Source organism: Macaca nemestrina, chromosome 3 (genome assembly GCF_043159975.1).
Source record: "Macaca nemestrina isolate mMacNem1 chromosome 3, mMacNem.hap1, whole genome shotgun sequence".
Taxonomy (NCBI): Eukaryota; Metazoa; Chordata; class Mammalia; order Primates; family Cercopithecidae; genus Macaca; species Macaca nemestrina.
The window spans coordinates 49,292,932-49,312,078 of NC_092127.1; the positions used below are offsets into that span (position 1 = coordinate 49,292,932).

Sequence of the window (19,147 nt, forward strand, 5' to 3'; positions counted from 1 at the left end):
GAGACTTGAAGAGGGGCGGTTTGATACGGAAATTTGTATATTAACTAAACAGCCTTCAGAAAAAGTATGACAACTTCAATGAAATATACACTCTCTTAAGTTGGTTTTACTACTTGGAGGTAGCCTCACACCATATTAAATATTTCGCTGCCCATTTTACCATATCCAGTGAATATTAAAAATATTGTTCACTATATAGACCTGATTAATTGAAGAAAAATATAGTCTCTTATCGTTGACATTATGAGGTTAGAAATAGCATCCTATGCTAATCTGCAATGCCAAGAAATGAAGATGGTTTAAATCAGATCTCATGACTAATGCATAAGATCCAAAGTTCTTTATTCCTGGCTATTTTAGACAACTGGGGTGTATTTTTACCCTAAAAACTAATTCTTAAGATTTATTGAAATAATACAAAATGACTTATAATTAACATCTCACAATCAAGATTTATAGTTTACTGATTATTCCAGAAATGATAATTTCCCCATCTTAATTTTGAAAAATATGTATATGCAATGGTTTAAGTCCATATTCAAGAATATTTGATCCTTAGTTGTTGTTATTTTTGTTTTTAGATAATATCAGGAAAGATAATGTGCTTTAATAAAATGGAAAGTTTAGATTGATTTCTGCATTTGCTAGTCCATTTTAATTGTACTTATTGTGAATTCATTGAAATGGAAAGAAATATATCCAGCAATAAAGTAGGCCTGTTATTTTTGCTTGTTTTTGTTTTGGTCATGACAAACTGTGAAATGCTGTGTTTTTTCTATAGTTCTAGTCCATGAAATCTGCAATCTTTCCACTTGATTTACGAAGGACCCTTAATTACTGCTGTCATTAGCACCTAGTGTTCAAAACAGTCTGTTTAAATGTACTGTTAGTCTCACCTCCAAGTCCCTGCTTGCTTTATTTTTTTCCAAGGGTAAGTAAAACAATAATTGACTTAGTAACAACAATCATTATGTACAGTGAATTAAATAATATTACACATTTTTAAGCCTATTTCCATTTATTTAGAATTTGGTACTTGTGTGTTCAGACTGGCCTAGACTTAGAACAAGTGTCCATAAGTAGCGCTGTTACTAGCGCAGACTTATTACTTCGGTTTTAAAACCAAGTCACTCATTTGCCTTTTTCTTTCCACATGGATAGGGATGACAGACAACTGCTGTAAAGCTTCAATGTTTCTGCCTGGTCATGCACATTTCTGCAATATAATGCATAAATGTGTAACAACAACTTGGGATCGCTTGATAACCTCCCTTGGAATAAGGAAACCAAACCAGGCGCGTCCCCGCGCACGCGCGCGCGCGTACACAGACACACACACTCACACACGCTCTCACGCACACACACAGGTCAAAAGTTGATTTATTTCTGAGATCCCCCAGAATCTTTCTTCTCCCAGTTGCCGGCGACTCTGGGCTTCTCGGCAGGGCGGTAGTGTGGTTGGGGGCGTGGGAGGGGCGCGGGGCGCCGAGGCGACGGAGGCGGGAGCCGGGTGCTGGAGCGTGCCGCGCCCGCTCCTGCCGGGTGAGAGTCCGGGCCGGGTTTTGCGCCGTGTCCGCGGGCTTGTCTCACGGCCTCCAGCCGCCGCCGCTGCCGTGTTTACTGAGCTCGCGCGTCCTGATATCACTCCGCTGGCATGGAGGAGGAGGAGGAGGTGGAGGAGCGAGAGGAGGAGGAGGAGGCGGCGGCGGCGGCGGCGGCGGCGAGCAGTTGATCATTGTGATGGTGGCAGGAGCAGCGGCGGCAGCGGCAGCCCAGCCGAGCGTTAGGTGCTGCTCTCCGCGCGGCGTTTTGCAAAGGACTTCACCGATCTACTTTTGCAGTCGCCTCGAACTGTCCCTGTGTTTACTTCCCCCAGCCCGAGGATTCGATATCTAGGTTCCTGTGAAATGCAACTGAACAGCCAAAGTACTTTGAGAACACGGGGCGGCATAAACACCAAAACTTTTTTGTGGAAGGAAAATGCAATAAGCAAGCTTGCCGTTTTCCGATGCGGTGTGGAGTGAGTGTGTGTCGCGCGTGTCCGCACTGGAGGCATATGCTTGTGTGTGTACATGGGGTGTGTTTTTCGGTACGTAGGGAGAAAATGCTTGCCAACCACCGGAAATCTCCTGGAATTTATTAGAAAATAATGGATTATAAAAAGAAGGCAGGCGAGGAGCGGATCTCCCCTTGAGTTGCAACCCGATTTGCTGCTGGCTCAGTTTGTTGTGATTCTTTTTGTTGATAGGTGTCTGATGGTATTCCGATAACGTTCCCCCCTTTTCTTCCCCTCGAGCTTTTACAGTTTAAAAAAAGGAAACAAAAAACCACCCCAAAATCTCCCCCCCCCCTTTTTTTTTCGCCCCGTCGGGATCGCCGTTTCCATCCATGTGCTTGCGTCTCCCCCGCGTTCCACTTAAACTATTTTAATCCTTGGACCCAAGGAGGAGGCTGATAGGGGGGTGGATAAAAAAAGTTCTTCCAAAATAGTGTGCCCGGGGAGCAGGATGGGGGATTTCGCAGCCCCCGCTGCTGCCGCGAATGGCAGTAGTATTTGCATCAACAGTAGCCTGAACAGCAGCCTCGGCGGGGCCGGGATCGGTGTGAATAATACTCCCAATAGTACTCCCGCTGCTCCGAGTAGCAATCACCCGGCTGCCGGTGGCTGCGGCGGCTCCGGGGGCCCCGGCGGCGGCTCGGCGGCCGTTCCCAAGCACAGCACCGTGGTGGAGCGGCTCCGCCAGCGCATCGAGGGCTGTCGGCGGCACCACGTCAACTGCGAGAACAGGTACCAGCAGGCTCAGGTGGAGCAGCTGGAGCTGGAGCGCCGGGACACCGTGAGCCTCTACCAGCGGACCCTGGAGCAGAGGGCCAAGAAATCGAGCGCCGGCACCGGCAAACAGCAGCACCCGAGCAAACCCCAGCAAGATGCGGAGGCTGCCTCGGCGGAGCAGAGGAACCACACGCTGATCATGGTGAGGGCGCACGGGCAGCGGGCTTGCGGCGCGCGTTGGGGGTTGTGGTGGTGGTGGTAGTGGGGGGCGCGTGGAGCTTCTTACATAGGGGTACAAGGGTCTGATTTGCACGGTGGGTGAGGTGGGCTGAAGCCGAAGGGTTAACGTCAACTTTTCTTAGGGAAAAAGCTGCCGTCGCCGCTACCTGTTAATCTGTCAAGGTTGTCAGATTTGGGGAGGAGGGGGCGAGAGGGGAGAAGCCAGTCACGACTGCGAGGGGCGGAGGGAGCCGAGAGGAGCGTCGAAGTGAGGTGCTGGAAAAGTTTACCCCCTTCCCTTTCTTGGATACCCTGAGTTGAAACCTTGCTCCTCCTCTTCGCCGCTTCCCACCCCACCTCTAGCCGCGCCGCCTCTCCTCCCCAGACCCGTCCCCCTACGCCCACCTCTCTGCACATCCGCTGGGTGCGTGGAGATGTTGATGCTGTCGCAGATTCTGGGCGGGCACCAGGCCCTCAACCCCTAGGGGGAAGCGGGGAAGGAGAGCCTCTCGCCTCCTCTCCCCAGCTCACCCACTTTGGGCTGAGAAAGTCTGAGAGTTTTGTGAATGAACTTTGAAGTGGGTGAGAAACAAGCGAGGGTGGTTGCGCGCGGGGGTGCTCGCGGGAGCGCGCGCGGATGCGGGGCGCTGGTGCGCTCCGCTGGTTGCTGGAGACTCGGGGCCAGCCCGGCAGGTGGAGCGGCTGGGAGGGTTAAGAGGGGAGCGGCCTGGAGGGGGCGGGAGGGGAAAGCAACACCCAAGGTTTGCGCCAAGAGGCCCCGCCATACAACTTCGCTTGGGATTCTTTCCTTTTTTCCTTTTAAACTTGCTTGCACGGAGTCCTCCGCTTGGCTCCCCGCCGCCCCACTGCCCGCCAACTTTGGGGGCCTGCCTAATAAGCCCAGAGCAGTGGAAGGTAGCAGGGAGGTAAAAGAGGCTTAAATGGCTGGGTGGGCGGGTTCGAGGTAGGATGAGCAGCCAATGGCTTAACTTCTCCAGGAGGAAGGGGCAGTTCCCACCCCCCAAGCCGGAGGCTAGAATCCTTTCTCTTATCTCCCTTCTCCGGTTCTTTTGCTTTCCTTTCTGGGTGAGGGGAGGCCGGAAGCTTGGGAAAGGTGTCTGCGCCCCCTCCCCCACCGCGCCGCCCGGGTGCTGGGTGGGCCGGGCGACGGGAATCTTGGAGCGTGCCGGGGCCGCGCACCTTCGCCCGTTTCCCGTGCAGACCGCCCCGCGATCGGCGGCGCAGAGCCCGGCAGGGGCGGCCCTCCCGTCGTGCGGTTTAGAAATCGCACACGTTCCCGGTCTGTGAGTCCCCGGCGCCGGGGGTGGTGCCAGTGCTGCCACGGGCTTTCGCCGGGCGCTCGGGCCGGCGCTCGGTGACAAAGAGTCGGCTAGGGGGAGGGGAGGCGACGCCGCAGCGCTCGCTCCCCACCTCCCCTCACCCCGCACGTGAAGAGGAACAATTTGTTTATCTTGGGCCTCAAGAATCCTTCCCTCCTCCCAGTTCTCCGAGGGCGCCCAACCCCTCCTCCCTCCCCTCCCAGGTCGGCGCGATCTTGCCCAGTCCCGCCGGCAGCACCTTCCCTCCTCCTCTTCCTCCTCCCCCTCCCCTTCCTCCTCCTCCAGCCCCTCTTGCCCGCCTTCTCCCTCCCTTTTGGAACGTGGCCGTGGGGGAGGGAGCGGGAGGCGCTTTGTCCGCCTCGCGGCCCAGCTCAGCCCCCGGGGCCGCCGGGCTGGGAGGGGTGCTGCGCCCCGTGGCCCTGCCCCCTCCATCGCGGCTGTCCCCGCCCCGCCGCGTCCCTCATGCCCCCGCTCCCCTCCTCTTTCTTCCCCTGCGGCTGAGGCTGCCCGGAGCGCGAAGAAGGGGCCGTCTCGGTTGGTTTTGAGGAAGAACGACAGTCCCGGAGTCGGGGGAGGTTCTCGCTTTACAAACAGGAAGCCGAAAACCACTGACATACTGTAGCTTTTCTGATTGTAGCCGGAGGCGGGGCCGGTCCTGCATCTCGACTGTAGCTCCGGTCCCTTCTCCAACCTATTTCTCTCCCAGCCCCAGCCCCCCTCGCGCCCGTCCACGGAGGAGGAGATTCATTTTGTGAACCTGAGTCTGAGAATTTAAGAGGAACTGAAGGTTTCATTCCTGCCCACCCCGCGTCCTCTTTTCGTGTGTTTGTACACCCCACGCGCATAGGTTGCGCAGAAGTGGGCTCCTTTCGGGAGGCTCCAAAATTCCCGTGCCACAGAATCTCTCACAACCTTTGGGGATCAAGGACTGCTGTGACGTTTACCTCGCCAGCTGGGCGACCCTGGAACAAAAGCCAGTGCCATTTCCAGTGCCGAGTCTCTGGACACGGCAAGATGAGTAGCGTTTGCGACCAGAAAGTTTTGGTGTTTGGGTTCTGTTCTCTGGTTTCCGCCCTGGGAGATGGGTGGAGGGAGGGCTCGGGTGCGCGCACCTGGGTTGTGATACACTCGCAGGTGGAAGCAAGCCCAGCCTCCTGACCTTACTGGGAAGAAGACAGCAAACGCAAGCCGCAGCTTACTTTTGAAAATAAAAAGATAATGCTTGAATAGAGACATCAGCTGTAGATTTCATAGTGAATCCCAGTTTAGCAAATTAGCAACAGATAGACTTGAAAGATGACTGCCTGAAAACAAAATTTTCTATCAGTTTTATGACAATGATTTAGCCTGTTGATTAGACTTATGCATTAATAAATGCCAGGGCTATGTACGGAATAGGAGTGTATTTTAGCTTCAGCTGTTACATGTGCATCTCTCACTGGTATGTGTGATGAGTGTAATGAATGTAATGTAAGCCTTAACTCTTAAGCAGAGTTGCAAGTAAATTCTGTGTACCAAAAAAAAAGAAAAAAAAAACCCGCATGCTCTACAAGTTATATTTCCTTTTAAAATAATTAGTTTAAAAAGTAACCTTGGCCTCTGAAATGAGAGTATTTTAGCAGTCTGTATATGAGGTAAAATCTCAGAAATAGAGATTGTAAAGAAAATGTTGCTCTTCATTTTCTTGAATTGACTGCTGGATTATAGTTGTACTCCAGTGAGGCACAGAACAATTAAATATGGTTCTCAGATTGGGTGCTCTATTTGGAAAGCCCTAAAGAAAAACAATGATCACACACAGCAAAATAATAATAAGGTGATATAAAAATAAAGATGAATAGGATTCTTTACTGTTTTATTGGTATTGTTTACCTTCTAAGGACCAGTATGTCCAAAGTACTAAATAGCGATTATCTTTCTGCCTTGCTTGGGTTAAGAAGGCAGTCTGATGAGGGCTTTGCCTCTTTTGATTTGTTTTCCTGTCTTACACATTTACAAGAGTGGGCATGAAAAACAAAAAGCAAACAAAAAGCAGAGTGGGTGAGGGGTAAAAATTTGTCCTTGGCTACAGGCTGCTGCAGAAGGGGCTGGGTTCTCACCTCACCAACCCTGTTGATAGAGTAGGTGGCGCAGGCCTGGGTTTGAAGCTGCACTACCTCAGGTATTAGGTCTGTTCTGAACATTAGTCAGATGATCCCACCCCAACCACCACCACTTTATTAACATAGAAGTTTTTTTCTTCCTCTCAAAAGACTTGGTGAAAACTATTGACTTCACCTGTCAGAGAGCCTCATTTGAAAATATATCTTTTAATTATTTGTGGTAACAAAAGGGGGCATTGTTTATTTGCTGTATTTGGAACTGAGGTCCTGGTTAAAATTTTAAGGTGAATTTCAATTGACAAGTTCATTTTCAAGCTGAGCAGGCACATCAAAAAGCATGACAGCGCACAGTTTTCAAAATTTCAAAATGCTGATAGTCTTACTTGACCTAGATAAGACCCATATTGTTTTCATGACCTCTTCACTGTATTAGCACCATCGTAACTTTCAGAGTGTGCTTAATTTATATACAGCTTACAGACTGCATAAATCTATGTGACCCCTGTTCTGAAGAGCTTATCACATAAAATTCATAACATGCATTTGATAATAAATGCATTATTACTGAGTATTGGAGACACCTACAGCCCGTCCAAAATGTTCCATCCATTCCTGGAATAGATTCAGGAAATGTCAACATATTAGTCCACTGCTAAATCTCCTTATACATGAATCTGGCTTCCCATTTCTTACCCTGTTGAAGGTAAATTACTGGCTCTGTATCAATTTTTTTGGCAAGCTCGTATTACCAGGCTATTTCTACATCTTCCCTATGATAACCTTTTCTTCAGCTTATCCTGTTCTGCTGCTAGCATGGGTAACAGGACAGACTTTCGGAAAGCTTTCCATTACCCAACACAGTGTGCCTTAAGTTTGTGGAAAACTTTTTGAAATTTCATTTTTTCTGTCCTTCACATGTATTTTTTTTCTTTTAATTCTCAAGAAGCATTTTTTTAAGCTCCAATACATATTTAATTCTGTTATGTTCTTTGGTTGTGGTACATTTTATTTAGTACTGGGTAGCCAGTGGTCAGAAAAGTAGAAGCAGAGTTAGTTAACCATTAATCATAATCTACAAAATGCTCTTCAAGCTGGGTTCCTTCCCGAGGAAAGCCAAGTTTTCAGGAAGCTAGTATGCTTGATACTTTCTATCCTGTCTCATTAGAATTATAAGGGCAAGCTTTAGAATCTTTTTCAGGTTTTCTGCCACCTGATAGGAGAAAAATGGTCAGTCCTGGTACATAGTTTACTGACATCTCTGGAAGAAGAAAGATGAGGAATTTAAACATTAAAATAGAGTTTTATAGAGTTATTTTCTGAATATTGCTGTGAGACTAATAGCCAACTGTTGGTAAAGAGGTTTTCCTGCCCATTTGGTTGAGATAGGAATAAGGTATTTCTCTCTCTCATGCATGCACGTGCACGTGTGCACGCGCACACACACACACACACACGTTCACTCATTCACTTACCCTGGTGAGGGTGCCAGTCAAGGGATCTAGTGTAAGAACCTGTTTTGCATGTTACATAGTAATTCTTGGATACATTTGAAGTACTTGTGTGATTACTGTTCCCTGTTTGTTAAGTAACAGTCCTGTCTTATACTCTTGAGCTCAAAAGGCGAAATTCTGTTGTCTTTTTCCACATTACCCATCTTGGAGAACTGTGAAATCAATCAATCAGACATCAGACTCTTATAAAGAGGAACATATTTAAAACTCACTGTCAAGATTTTCATAGTGTCTACCTTTTAAGTCTCCCAAATAGCTTTACATTTTTCACTCTATTATTCAAAGGCTGATTATTGAGTTTTCAGATCCTCTGGCTGCTTGCTTTGTTTTTCCTTCCCCCACCTGCTGCCAACCTTTTGGTCTTTTCAGTGATCTTTAACACCTTTATCAAAGAGTGGGAAGAAGCAATAAGAAGAGAAAAAATTTAATTTTGGTGCTCCTGACTCTCAGAACTAATGAAACAATCGGATACAATACCATTTTGGATTTAATATGGATTTGCCTTTATTCTTCCTTAGCACAAATAATAAAGACTGAGTTTCTAATTTCATTCATTCATTCAGCAGCATTGGTACATTGTCTGTAGTGCTTCATGGAAGTTAAAATGCTAAATCACGCTCTTGCATCCAAGACTTTGACAATGTATATTCTCTGTAGATTTTCAGTATTATGCTAGCCAGATTCAAGGGGATAACAATTTTTTTTTTTTTTTTTTTTTTGAGATGGAGTCTTGCTCTGTCGTCAGGCTGGAGTGAAGTGGTGCAATCTCGGCTCACTGCAAACTCCGCCTCCTGTGTTCAGTTGATTCCCCTGCCTCAGCCTCCCCCGAGCAGATGGAACTACAGGCATGTACCCCCATGCCCTGCTAATTTTTTGTATTTTAGTAGAGACGGTGTTTCACTATGTTGGCCAAGATGGTGTCGATCTCCCGACCTCGTGATCCACCCGCCTCAGCCTCCCAAAGTGCTGGGATTACAGGCATGAGCCACCACACCCGGCCAAATTTTTAAAAATCAATATAGTCATTAGTGCTAATGACAGCAGTTTCAGGCTTCAGGATGTTATATCACCTTTCCATGATTTTTAAGGAAAACTTAATATGCTTTACTTTCCTGTTGTTTCAAACCAATTTGACATTGTATCTGCAAAATAAGTTAATTTGCAGATGACTGCTCCAAAATTACAGGTTCCCCCACAAATTAAATTTTTATTACAAATACAGTCTGCTTTCCAGATTCCAAAAATTCACTATTCAGTTTTGTGAGTTGCAAATGTAGCTTCTGAAAAATCAGCTGTCACCAATAACTGATTAATTTAGTTTAATTTTTTTGTTATTGTTTAAATCTAAGAAATTTTAAAGAACAAAAGAAATAGGGTTAGATAAAATTACTCAGAAAATGGAGTTGAGGGCCTGCTGTATAATAAGTACTTAACGATCATGGGGTTCCATTCCGTGGATCAGAGGAGCACACTTTTTAAAAAGTCTACTTGGCAATTCCATCTGTTAAACAGTGGAGGGGTTTTTGAGTTCCTTTCTCCATTTGGGACAGAAGAACAGCATTCAGCATTCTTTGAGGGTCACATGCACACATGGATAGGAGCAGGAAATTACTACTATGGCAAGCTGTGCATACTATTCTTGGAGGAATTTAATAAAAAAATCTCAAAAGGTGACTGGGCATGGTGGCTCATGCCTGTAATCCCAGCACTATGGGAGACTGAGATGGGTGAATCAATTGAGGTCAGGAGTTCAAGACCAGCCTGACCAACATGGTGAAACCCCATCTCTACTAAAATACAAAAATTAGTCTGGCGTGATGGCACACGCCTATAATCCCAGCTACTTGAGAGGTGAGAGGCTGAGGCAGGAGAATTGCTTGAACATGGGAGGTGGAGGTTGCAGTGAGCCGAGATTGTGCCTTTGCACTCCAGCCTGGGCAACAAGAGTGAAACTCCTCAAAAAAAAAAAAAAAAAAAAAAAAAAAAAGCCGGGCGCAGTGGCTCACGCCTGTAATCCCAGCACTTTGGGAGGCCGAGAGGGCGGATCACCAGGTCGGGAGTTCGAGGCGAGCCTGACCAACAGGGTGAAACCCCATCTCTACTAAAAGTACAAAAATTAGCCGGGTGTGGTGGCACATGTCTATAATCCCAGCTACTTGGGAGGCTGAGGCAGGAGAATTGCTTGAACCAGGGTGGTGGAGTTTGCAGTGAGCTGAGATCATGTCACTGAACTCCAGCCTGGTGACAGAGCGAGATCCTGTCTCAAAAACACAAAACAAAACAAATCTCAAAAGGCTTGCAGTACTTCCTCTGACATAAAGAAAGTGACTCCGCACGAATAATTTAGGCACCTTTTGATTATATTGGACTTCCCGTTGGTTGGAAATAACCTTTATGCTGAAGTAGAACCTTTTAAAATGCTAATAACTAATATTCATCCCCCTTTCGCAATGGCTTAACAACTGTAGCAAACTTAAGTGAAATATTTAGTTTTTAACTAGGAACTTTCAGAATTTTCCTAACTCCTTTTATCTCCATCCTGTTGAGTAGAATCTGGTTGTGTATCATTTCATGTTTATGGACCCTCCACCCCTCAACTGTTAACAGCGTTTACTTCCATGGGTAAAGGAGGTTATTAGGTTACATTGCTGTGTATCTCTTCTTCCCTTTCCCAACATCTTTCTCCACCTCCAGAGTACGTCTGGACGGGGGCTTCTATCCCTTCAAAGGAAAAGGCCGAAGTGCTCTAAGTCTGTTTGTGTAGATTCAACCTGGGTTGCAACTGTGACTCAAAAGGATTGCACAGCTCTGAAAGACATGCTCTGCTTGTGCCCTTTATTCTCACTCTGGTTGGTTATTTTTCTTTCTTTATTTGTTAGATGCTGAAAGTAGCTCAGTGATTGAGAGTGAATCTAAAAGGCTGGGTACCCAGTAAAGGGCTTGAACTAGTGGTAAGGTAGGAGAGGCAAAAAGGGATGAGCATTTTGGAGGCATCACCTAGAATGGATATCAGGGTAGAGAGACATGTGAGAGCATGTGTGGATAAACAGACTATATGCTGGTGCTTTGGGAGTTTACAGAAGTAAAGCATGCTTTCAGTAACCTATTCTGAACTTGGAGAACTTACTGAAACTCGAATATATATTTTTAAGAGCTAATGGCTATATTGTTTGTACCTGGAAAACAAATCACGTTCCTGAAATATTTCCATGCTCTCTTAAATTATTACTACTGCCATGTGAATGGATTTACTATAGGATTCCTTATAAAAAATTATTTCCTTTTTGGTTTTGCTTTTTTTTCGGAGACAGGGTCTCACTCTGTCACCCAGGCTGTAGTGCAGTGGCATGATCTACCTCCCATGTTCAGGCAATTCCCCTGCCTCAGCCTCCCGAGTAGCTGGGACTACAGGTGCTCACCACCGCTCCCAGCAAATTTTTTGTATTTTTGGTAGAGATGGGTTTTTGCTGTGTTTCCCAGGCTGGTCTCGAACTCCTGAGCTCAGGCAATCCGCCTGTCTTGGCCTTCCAAAGTGTTGGGATTACAGGCATGAGCCACTGAGCCTGGCTTTAATTCATTGATTATTAACTGGTAGAGGTTTGGCCCTACCCCAGGAATATTTGGCAATGCAGGGAGACATTTTTGGTTGTCATAGCTGGAGGGCTGCTGCAGGTGTCTAGAAGGCAGGGGTAGAGGTGGGTAGAAGGAAGGGATTCTACTAATATCCTACAAGAGATTACACCCATAACAGAGAGTTACCTGATCCAAAATATTGCTGCTGATGAGGGGCCCTGCTTTAAACAAAGAGCTCTCTTGGAGTTTTGAAAATATGAAAGAAGATGGGTTTACACATGTGGCATTACTCTCAGCTTTTTAAAAACACTCATTACTTGAAGAGTGGAGAGAGGCAGAGGTGCAGCGATGAGGTAAAGGATGCCTGGGAAGAAGTTAGAGGACTGCTGTGTTGCATGGCAGCGCCATCCTAGCTGGCCATGTGGTATGATGTTCTGGCTGTTTACTTCATGATTGTTATCTCTTCTTGCCTGTCAGAAAGGTGAATGGTTGTCTTCTTTTGAGACGGAGTCTTGCTCTGTCACCCAGGCTAGAATGCAGTGGCGTGATCTCACCTCACTGCAACCTCCACCTCCCGGGTTGAAGCGATTCTCCTCCCTCAGCCTCCTGAGTAGCTGGGATTATAGGCATGCGCTACCACGCCTGGCTAATATTTGTATTTTTAGTAGAGATGGAGTTTCGCCATGTTGGTCAGGCTGGTTTTGAACTCCTCACCTCATGATCTGCCTGCCTTGGCCTTCCAAAGTGCTGGGATTACAGGTGTGAGCCACCACGCCTGGTCAGTTATCATTCTTTTTACCTCACAGAGTCATTGGTCAAACGAGTTAGTATATGTAAAAGTCCTGAACACCTTATGGTGCTGCACAAATGCTAGGCATATTTTAATGAATTACTTTCATTTCACTTAGTTGTTGCCTTCTGCCCAAATGCGGACTTAAAGTTGAGTGATTTGAGGCTGATTTCACTCGTGCACAAGCCAACGTCTCCTGAACATGTGCTGAACAACTGCTGCACATTGGCCACTGTTTTAGCCACTGGGGATGCAGTGGTGAACAGATGTCCTTGTTCTCAACGGGACTGCAGCAGGACATAGTTTCACATTTCAAATTAGTTTTATGAAATGGTATTTGTTGTCTTATTAGACATGTAAATGGAAACACTTAAAAAAACTAACATTTAGGAAAATCCTAAGGGCATTAGATGCTTTGTATCTTCTTGCAAGCATTGCTTTCTGTAACAAAATTCATTTCAAATAAAACTGTGCAGAGGAGAGGATTAGTTGGTGTGATGGAGAATAAAATTAAGGTATGGTAGAGTTATTAAAAATGAGGCAGATTGTCTTTCTTTCCCCCCTTGTTTTTGGGACTAGGTGACACTTGTAGCACCATGATCATGGCTTGGCATTGAGCTTTCAGAGGAAACTAGACAAAGAGGAGAACATTTAGAAAGAAGCATGCAGGAAGGTGCAAAGTCTTGAAACGATGTCACAGGAAGAACAGTTGAAAGACCTGGAGGTGTTTAGTCTGATTTAGGGGGTGCTAGGATTGCTTTTTTAAAATATTTGAAGGACTGTCACCTGAAGAAGGGATTAGATGTGCTCTGTATGGCCTCAAGGGGATAAATTTAAGATCTTTGGTTGACAGTTATTAGGATCCAGGTTGTGGTTTAATAGATATATTTAAAAAGCCAATCTTATGAAAATTTAAGCTGTTCAAAGACGAAATAGGCTGCTTTGCTGAGTAGAACTGTCCCAGCAAAAGTTGTTCATTTGGCTGGAACATTGGAGAGGGACCGGGACTTTGTCTATTCATTATTATATTCCTATGACTTGAAAAGACCTACCTGTACATAGGAGGAACTCTAAATTTAATTTGTTGAATAAATTACTAAATAAAAGTAAATAGGTTAAGAAGTGACTTAATTTCTCCCCTCAATGTTATTTCCTTTCTCAGAAGTAACTACAGTCTGGAATCTTTCTCCAGACCCTCTTCTGTTCACTTACGTATATATTATATATTGTACATATTGTACATAATCACATATTCATTTTTTCCTACATAAATGGAATCATATTATGTATACTTGTCTGAAATACACTTTTTTCTCTTTCATATATTTTAGAGAGCCATCCAAGTTGGTACATATAGATCCTCAACTCATTCTTTTTAACTGCTATATAGCATTCCATATTATGACCGTTTCATAATTTATTGAATGATTCTCTATTGATAGATACTTTAGTGGTTTCTTATTTTTTGCCAATTAAATGTTTCTGTAATGAACATCCTTATCCATATATCCTTATACATATGTGAGCATTTCTGTAGCACAGATTTAGGGTTCTTTCTATAGATATAATATGTATAAAGAGAAAAAAGTTGGCGGAAAAATCTCTTAATCTAATACGGTTTAATATAGCACCTGAATCTTATTACAGCCCATTTTAGGGCAAATGATAATTATGTCTCCTTAACAATATGGCTTAAAGCAGTATCAACTCTAGTAACTGGTGTTTTTCTTTGCACAGAACACTACTAGTTTTTAAAGGCTGTGTATTTGGCAAATAACACATCTTATAGGAGTGACGTTCCTTTTTCTCAGCTGGCCCTTAAAGAGGTTTTACTGAAGGAGGAACCTGCTCAACCAGGTCCTGCTCATTCTGTGAAAGTGGGAAATTCACTTCCTTGAACAAGTTTGTGGTTCTTTTTTACCTTTCCTGAGCTTTGTGTTTCATAGGCGTGATTATATGGCTTTATTTGCAAAATGTATTTCAGTGGGTGATACAGTACCTGGGGTGTTCATGGGTGCAGATTGGAGTGGTCATAAAAATCTCAGGTCTGTGAGTTGCCACTTCCTACAGGTTAAATTACCCTGACTAATCCAGTCATCTGTGTAACACGGTAATAACAACCTGCTGACCTGGCCAACTGTAGAAAATGCATCAAAATGACTTGCTTCGACAGGCACCTTATAGCATTTGTTTAGACAGTGAGAAGTCCTATCAGTTTTCATTATAAACAGGTGCTGCAGTGGTCTGACGACTGCCCTTCATCAGAGTTCTTAGTTGTTTTGCTTTCCCTTTGGCATAGCAGCTCCCCTACACTGAGATAATAATAATTATCATCTATATTTTTACAATAGCCAGAGCAACCTGGCTCCAGAATCTGTGCTCTTGGTTACTACATTTTTCTGCCTTCACCTGACTGCAGTGTTTCTTCTTGGAAAGGTTGTCTAAGCAACTGCATTTTCTAAATAGCCATGTTTTCCCAAAGAGCAGTTCTCATCTATTTGACTTTCCTTTATCGGTCTGAACAGGAGCCACAATTCAGGGACATGGTAGTGCTGGTTCTTGCCAGGCCCTGCTGTTTTATGATGAGGTCCCCAACTTTGCTGTCTCCTGGCCTCACGTACCTCTGGCCTTGAGTGTTTCTCCTCTCCCCATCTCCTTTCCCACCACGTCATGTTCTACCTTTGTGACAGTGACAATAGGACCCGGAACCTTGTACAAGGTGCATGTGGCAATGATTTGACCCAGAGAGATAAACCAAGGGTGGGAATGTACATGATCCGGGGCCTAAACTTTATATGTCATTCTCTACCAAATGATTCCAATAAACTAAGTATTATGCTTCAATTTATAATATAGATTTGGTTTAGGCATTTTTTTTGCCATTTAGCTGAGCCCATAGCATCTTATTGCTTCCTTCTTTATTCTGAACCTTTGGCTAGCTAAGTTAATGCAGCTATGTGCTCACTGTAAGCTTTAGGGAAGGGGGCTTCCTCATTCCAAAGATAGCTAGGTACCTTCTGTTTCAGTGGCTTAAATAGCAAAAGTTGGTTATGTACATACAATAAAAACCTTCTCTCTTAATCTTGCACCTAGGCCATCCAATATGATAAATTAAGAGATTCTATTTTTTAATTTTTTTAATTTTTTTTATTTTTTGAGATGGAGTCTCACCTTGTCGCCCAGGCTAGAGTGCAGTGGAGCGATCTTCGCTCACTACAACCTCTGCCTCCTGCCTCCTGGGTTCAAGCAATTCTCCTGCCTCAGCCTTCTGAGTAGCTGGGACTACAGGTGCGTGCCACCATGCCCAGCTAATTTTTTTGTATTTTTAGTAGAGACGGGGTTTCACCATACTGGCCAGGCTGGTCTCGAACTCCTGACCTCGTGATCCACTCGCCTTGGCCTCCCAAAGTGCTGGGATTACAGGCATGAGCCACCGTGCCCGGCCCCAAATAAAGAGATTCTTAAAGGTGCTACTCTGGTCATGCAATAAAATTTCAACCTGTAACTTTTCCTTAATTATTTAGTTTAACTACTCTACTGTCCCTCTGAGGAGTGCCATCTTATTTTTTGTGTTTGCTTCTAATATTTCATGGTTCTATTTCTTTTATTTCTAGCACTAGAATGTTTTCTTTCAAGGATGACTTTCACCTATATGCAAGGTAGACAACTATCGTGCATTTTGCACGAAGTACAACACTTCTCTTTTTATTGATTATAGATAAATGGTTATCTAAATGTTTTGAATGTTAGTTATTTCATAGCTATCTGACTATAAAAACTATTAGATAAAAACTCTTTTCCAAAGACTATTGAGATTACAGCTGTTGCAATAAACATCTAATTTCTAATTCCTTTGGAAAACATTTTATTTTTATTTGAAAGAGTCCAGAGATGATTTGTAATAGTTAATAAATGACTAAAATCAAATCTTAACCTTATTATGCATTTTGTTGTTGTTGTTAAGAGATAGGGTCTCACTTTGTTGCCCAGGCTGGTCTCAAACCCCTGCTTTAAACTGTCCACCTGCCTTAGATGCCCAAAGTGCTGGGATGATAGGCATGAGCCACTGTGCCCCGCTGGATTTTTGTTTTTAATATAACTCAAAAAGTGAGTGTTTCAGACCGTTTCTTTAAAGAAAAATATGGCAGTTTCAAGGCTATTCTAGCTTGGGCAACAGAGTAAGACTCTGACTCAAACAAAACAAAACAAAACAAAACACAGGGGCTTGCTCTGTCACTCAGGCTGGAGTGCAGTGGCACCATCTTAGCTCACTGCAGCCTCCAACTCCTGGGCTCAAGGGATTCTCCTGCTTCAGCCTCCTGAGTAGCTGGGACTACAGGTGTGTGCCACCATGCCTGGCTAATTTTTAAAATTTTTTGTAGAGATGGTTTCTCACTATGTTGCCCAGGCTGGTCTCAAACACCTGACCTCAAGTGATCCTCCTGCCTTGGCCTCTCAAAGTGTTAGAATTACAGGCATGGGCCACAGTGCCTGGCCTAAAGGCTAATTTTGACAGAATAGCCAAATAGCCATATGAATTTATAAATAGGAATATCTTGTTAACATATACACAAAGAAATTTGACATATGTCAGAATTCAACAAATTTTGTGGATACCAAGTCAAAGAAGATAGGAAATTTTCATTGTTTAGTCTTGAATTTGGGCTTCAGGATGCCTTAGTGGTAATACTGCCGGAGTCTCCAACTGGGGCAAACCATAACGTTCCCTTCCTATGCTGCCATCTTCTGTTCCTGGCTCCTTTTGTCCCCAGTTCTAATCCATTGTGGGATTTCAGTCCATCCTTTCCCCTCTCTCACTGGGGACAGTGTGTGGCGACAGCAGTGGACTCCTTGGCCAAGCATGCAGGTGGCATTTGTCTTTAATCACTGAACGTATTTCCTCACGGTGGTGTGTGCAGATCAGCACCCCATGGGTTGTAACATCCTCTTACTATTCCCATCCTGCAGTAGCCCTCTGCCCGGAGATTCTCTGATGTTTGGTAAACAGAGGTGGTTTATATAAAGAAGCAGCTCTCTCCGTTTAGAAGTTGTTATGGCTAAATGGTTGAAAATGTATTTTGCAGTTTAACTAGGAATTCTTAAATGGTTTGCAGCTGCTATTGGATTTTTCACGTTCATTTTCTTCAATGAAGCATGGAGACAATGATTTTAGATTTGGATTTCACGCTGCTTAATTCTTAGAACCTATTGAAGGAATGTTTGAAAAAGTTGTTAGTGAAAACCGTAAATAACCACACTCAAAAATACTTCTGGCAAGTTGTATTTGTTAGAGTGGAATATGTCTGGAGCCCACAGTGAACTAGGAACATGGAATGGTGACTTGGAGGGTGACAAGATGTGACAATCAGGGATGTCTGGCATTCAGGCTATTGAAATTTAAATGGGCTATTGCTTTTTTAGTGTTTGCTCCTGTTCTTAGATTTAAAGGATTTATATGAATCATTCAGGGGCTTTTTATTAACTTTCAGTTTGTGGTTGAGATTGGAATTGGAAGGCTCAGAAAGATGTAACAGTAGTTTCAAGTAAAGGAGTTTAATGATAGTGTGTGCCTGTGAGAATCATGCCTTCGTCCCCTTCGCGGAGGCTCAGGTTGTTTGTGTTACTGGTTTGGTAGGGTTTGTGTTTATCTGTGGTCTGGAATGTCAAAGGATTGCAAACTAGAGAACTTTGCTTTCCTCTTTATTCTGAAGTAATGGTGTAGGAGTTTCTGGTATTGACTTCTGGGGGTGGAGACCACCATATATGGAAGAAGAAAGGAGGATTGGCTGGCTTTGATATTCTCATCCACTTTTTCTAATGCCATTTTCATTACTCTATTAACAAAGATAGTGCATACTTTGAATATTTATGTCTATCTTTTCCTTCAAAGTGTAATACACACTTGTTTTCTTCAACTTTTTGTAATGTATGTGTTTACGATACACTAAAGAGCAATGAATTTGAGGAGCGAGATAATTAGCTTTGACAGACTTACAGAAATGAGACTGTAAGGAAGAAGCAGGAGGATTGCTTAGAAAAATATTTGATTACTGGGCTTGAGAAAAATTATCTAAAAGGACAATTTTCAATGTTAAAACCCACAGCCATATGGGTAGCACAGGTTGTAGGAAGAAGTCACTACTTTTGTGACTTTTTGAAAAAATTTAAACTTTGTTTATAGTTTAAAAAGTCTCCTTTAAAATTTTCAAAATAGAATTTTTAAATGGAGAAATTCAAAACACTGAACAATAAAATGGGAGGAAGAAAAGCAACCCAGCCACTGGTGCTAAATTTCCTAAGGTTGTTCACATAGCCCTTTAACTTCAACCACTTTCTTAGAATCATTGTTTATCATTTTTTGAAGAACGTTTGTTTAATAGCTAGCTTACCTTAAGAAATAGTTTTCCTGGCCGGGCGCGGTGGCTCACGCCTGTAATCCCAGCACTTTGGGAGGCCGAGATGGGCGGATCACGAGGTCAGGAGATCGAGACCATCCTGGCTAACATGGTGAAACCCCGTCTCTACTGAAAATATAAAAAATTAGCCGGGCGTGTGGTGGGTGCCTGTAATCCCAGCTGCTCGGGAGGCTGAGGCGGGAGATGGCGTGAACTCAGGAGGCGGAGCTTGCAGTGAGCTGAGATTGTGACACTGCACTCCAGCCTGGGCAACAGAACGAGACTCTGTCTCAAAAAAAAAAAAAAAAAAAAAGTTTTCCTTTCACTTTGGTGGCTCATACATTTGGGGAAGTGACCTTAAAGAAATGTGACTCATTTTGCACCAACTTGACTTAGTCATCCATCCAGCCTCTCCCAATTTGGGGATCCTTTGCAAAGGGAATG

At 44.2% G+C, this 19,147-nt stretch overlaps 1 protein-coding gene across 1 annotated transcript in view; it reads left to right on the forward strand.

The window, feature by feature from the left end:
* Positions 1-1,365: 1,365 nt before the first annotated feature.
* LOC105493274 (mastermind like transcriptional coactivator 3) overlaps positions 1,366-19,147 on the forward strand; it is a 436,328-nt gene continuing 418,546 nt past the window's right edge. Inside the window, exon 1 of the mRNA XM_011760794.2 lies at positions 1,366-2,975. Within this exon, the coding sequence (XP_011759096.2) occupies positions 2,508-2,975 (468 nt within the window). The 5' untranslated portion in view covers positions 1,366-2,507. The remainder of the gene's footprint in view (positions 2,976-19,147) is intronic.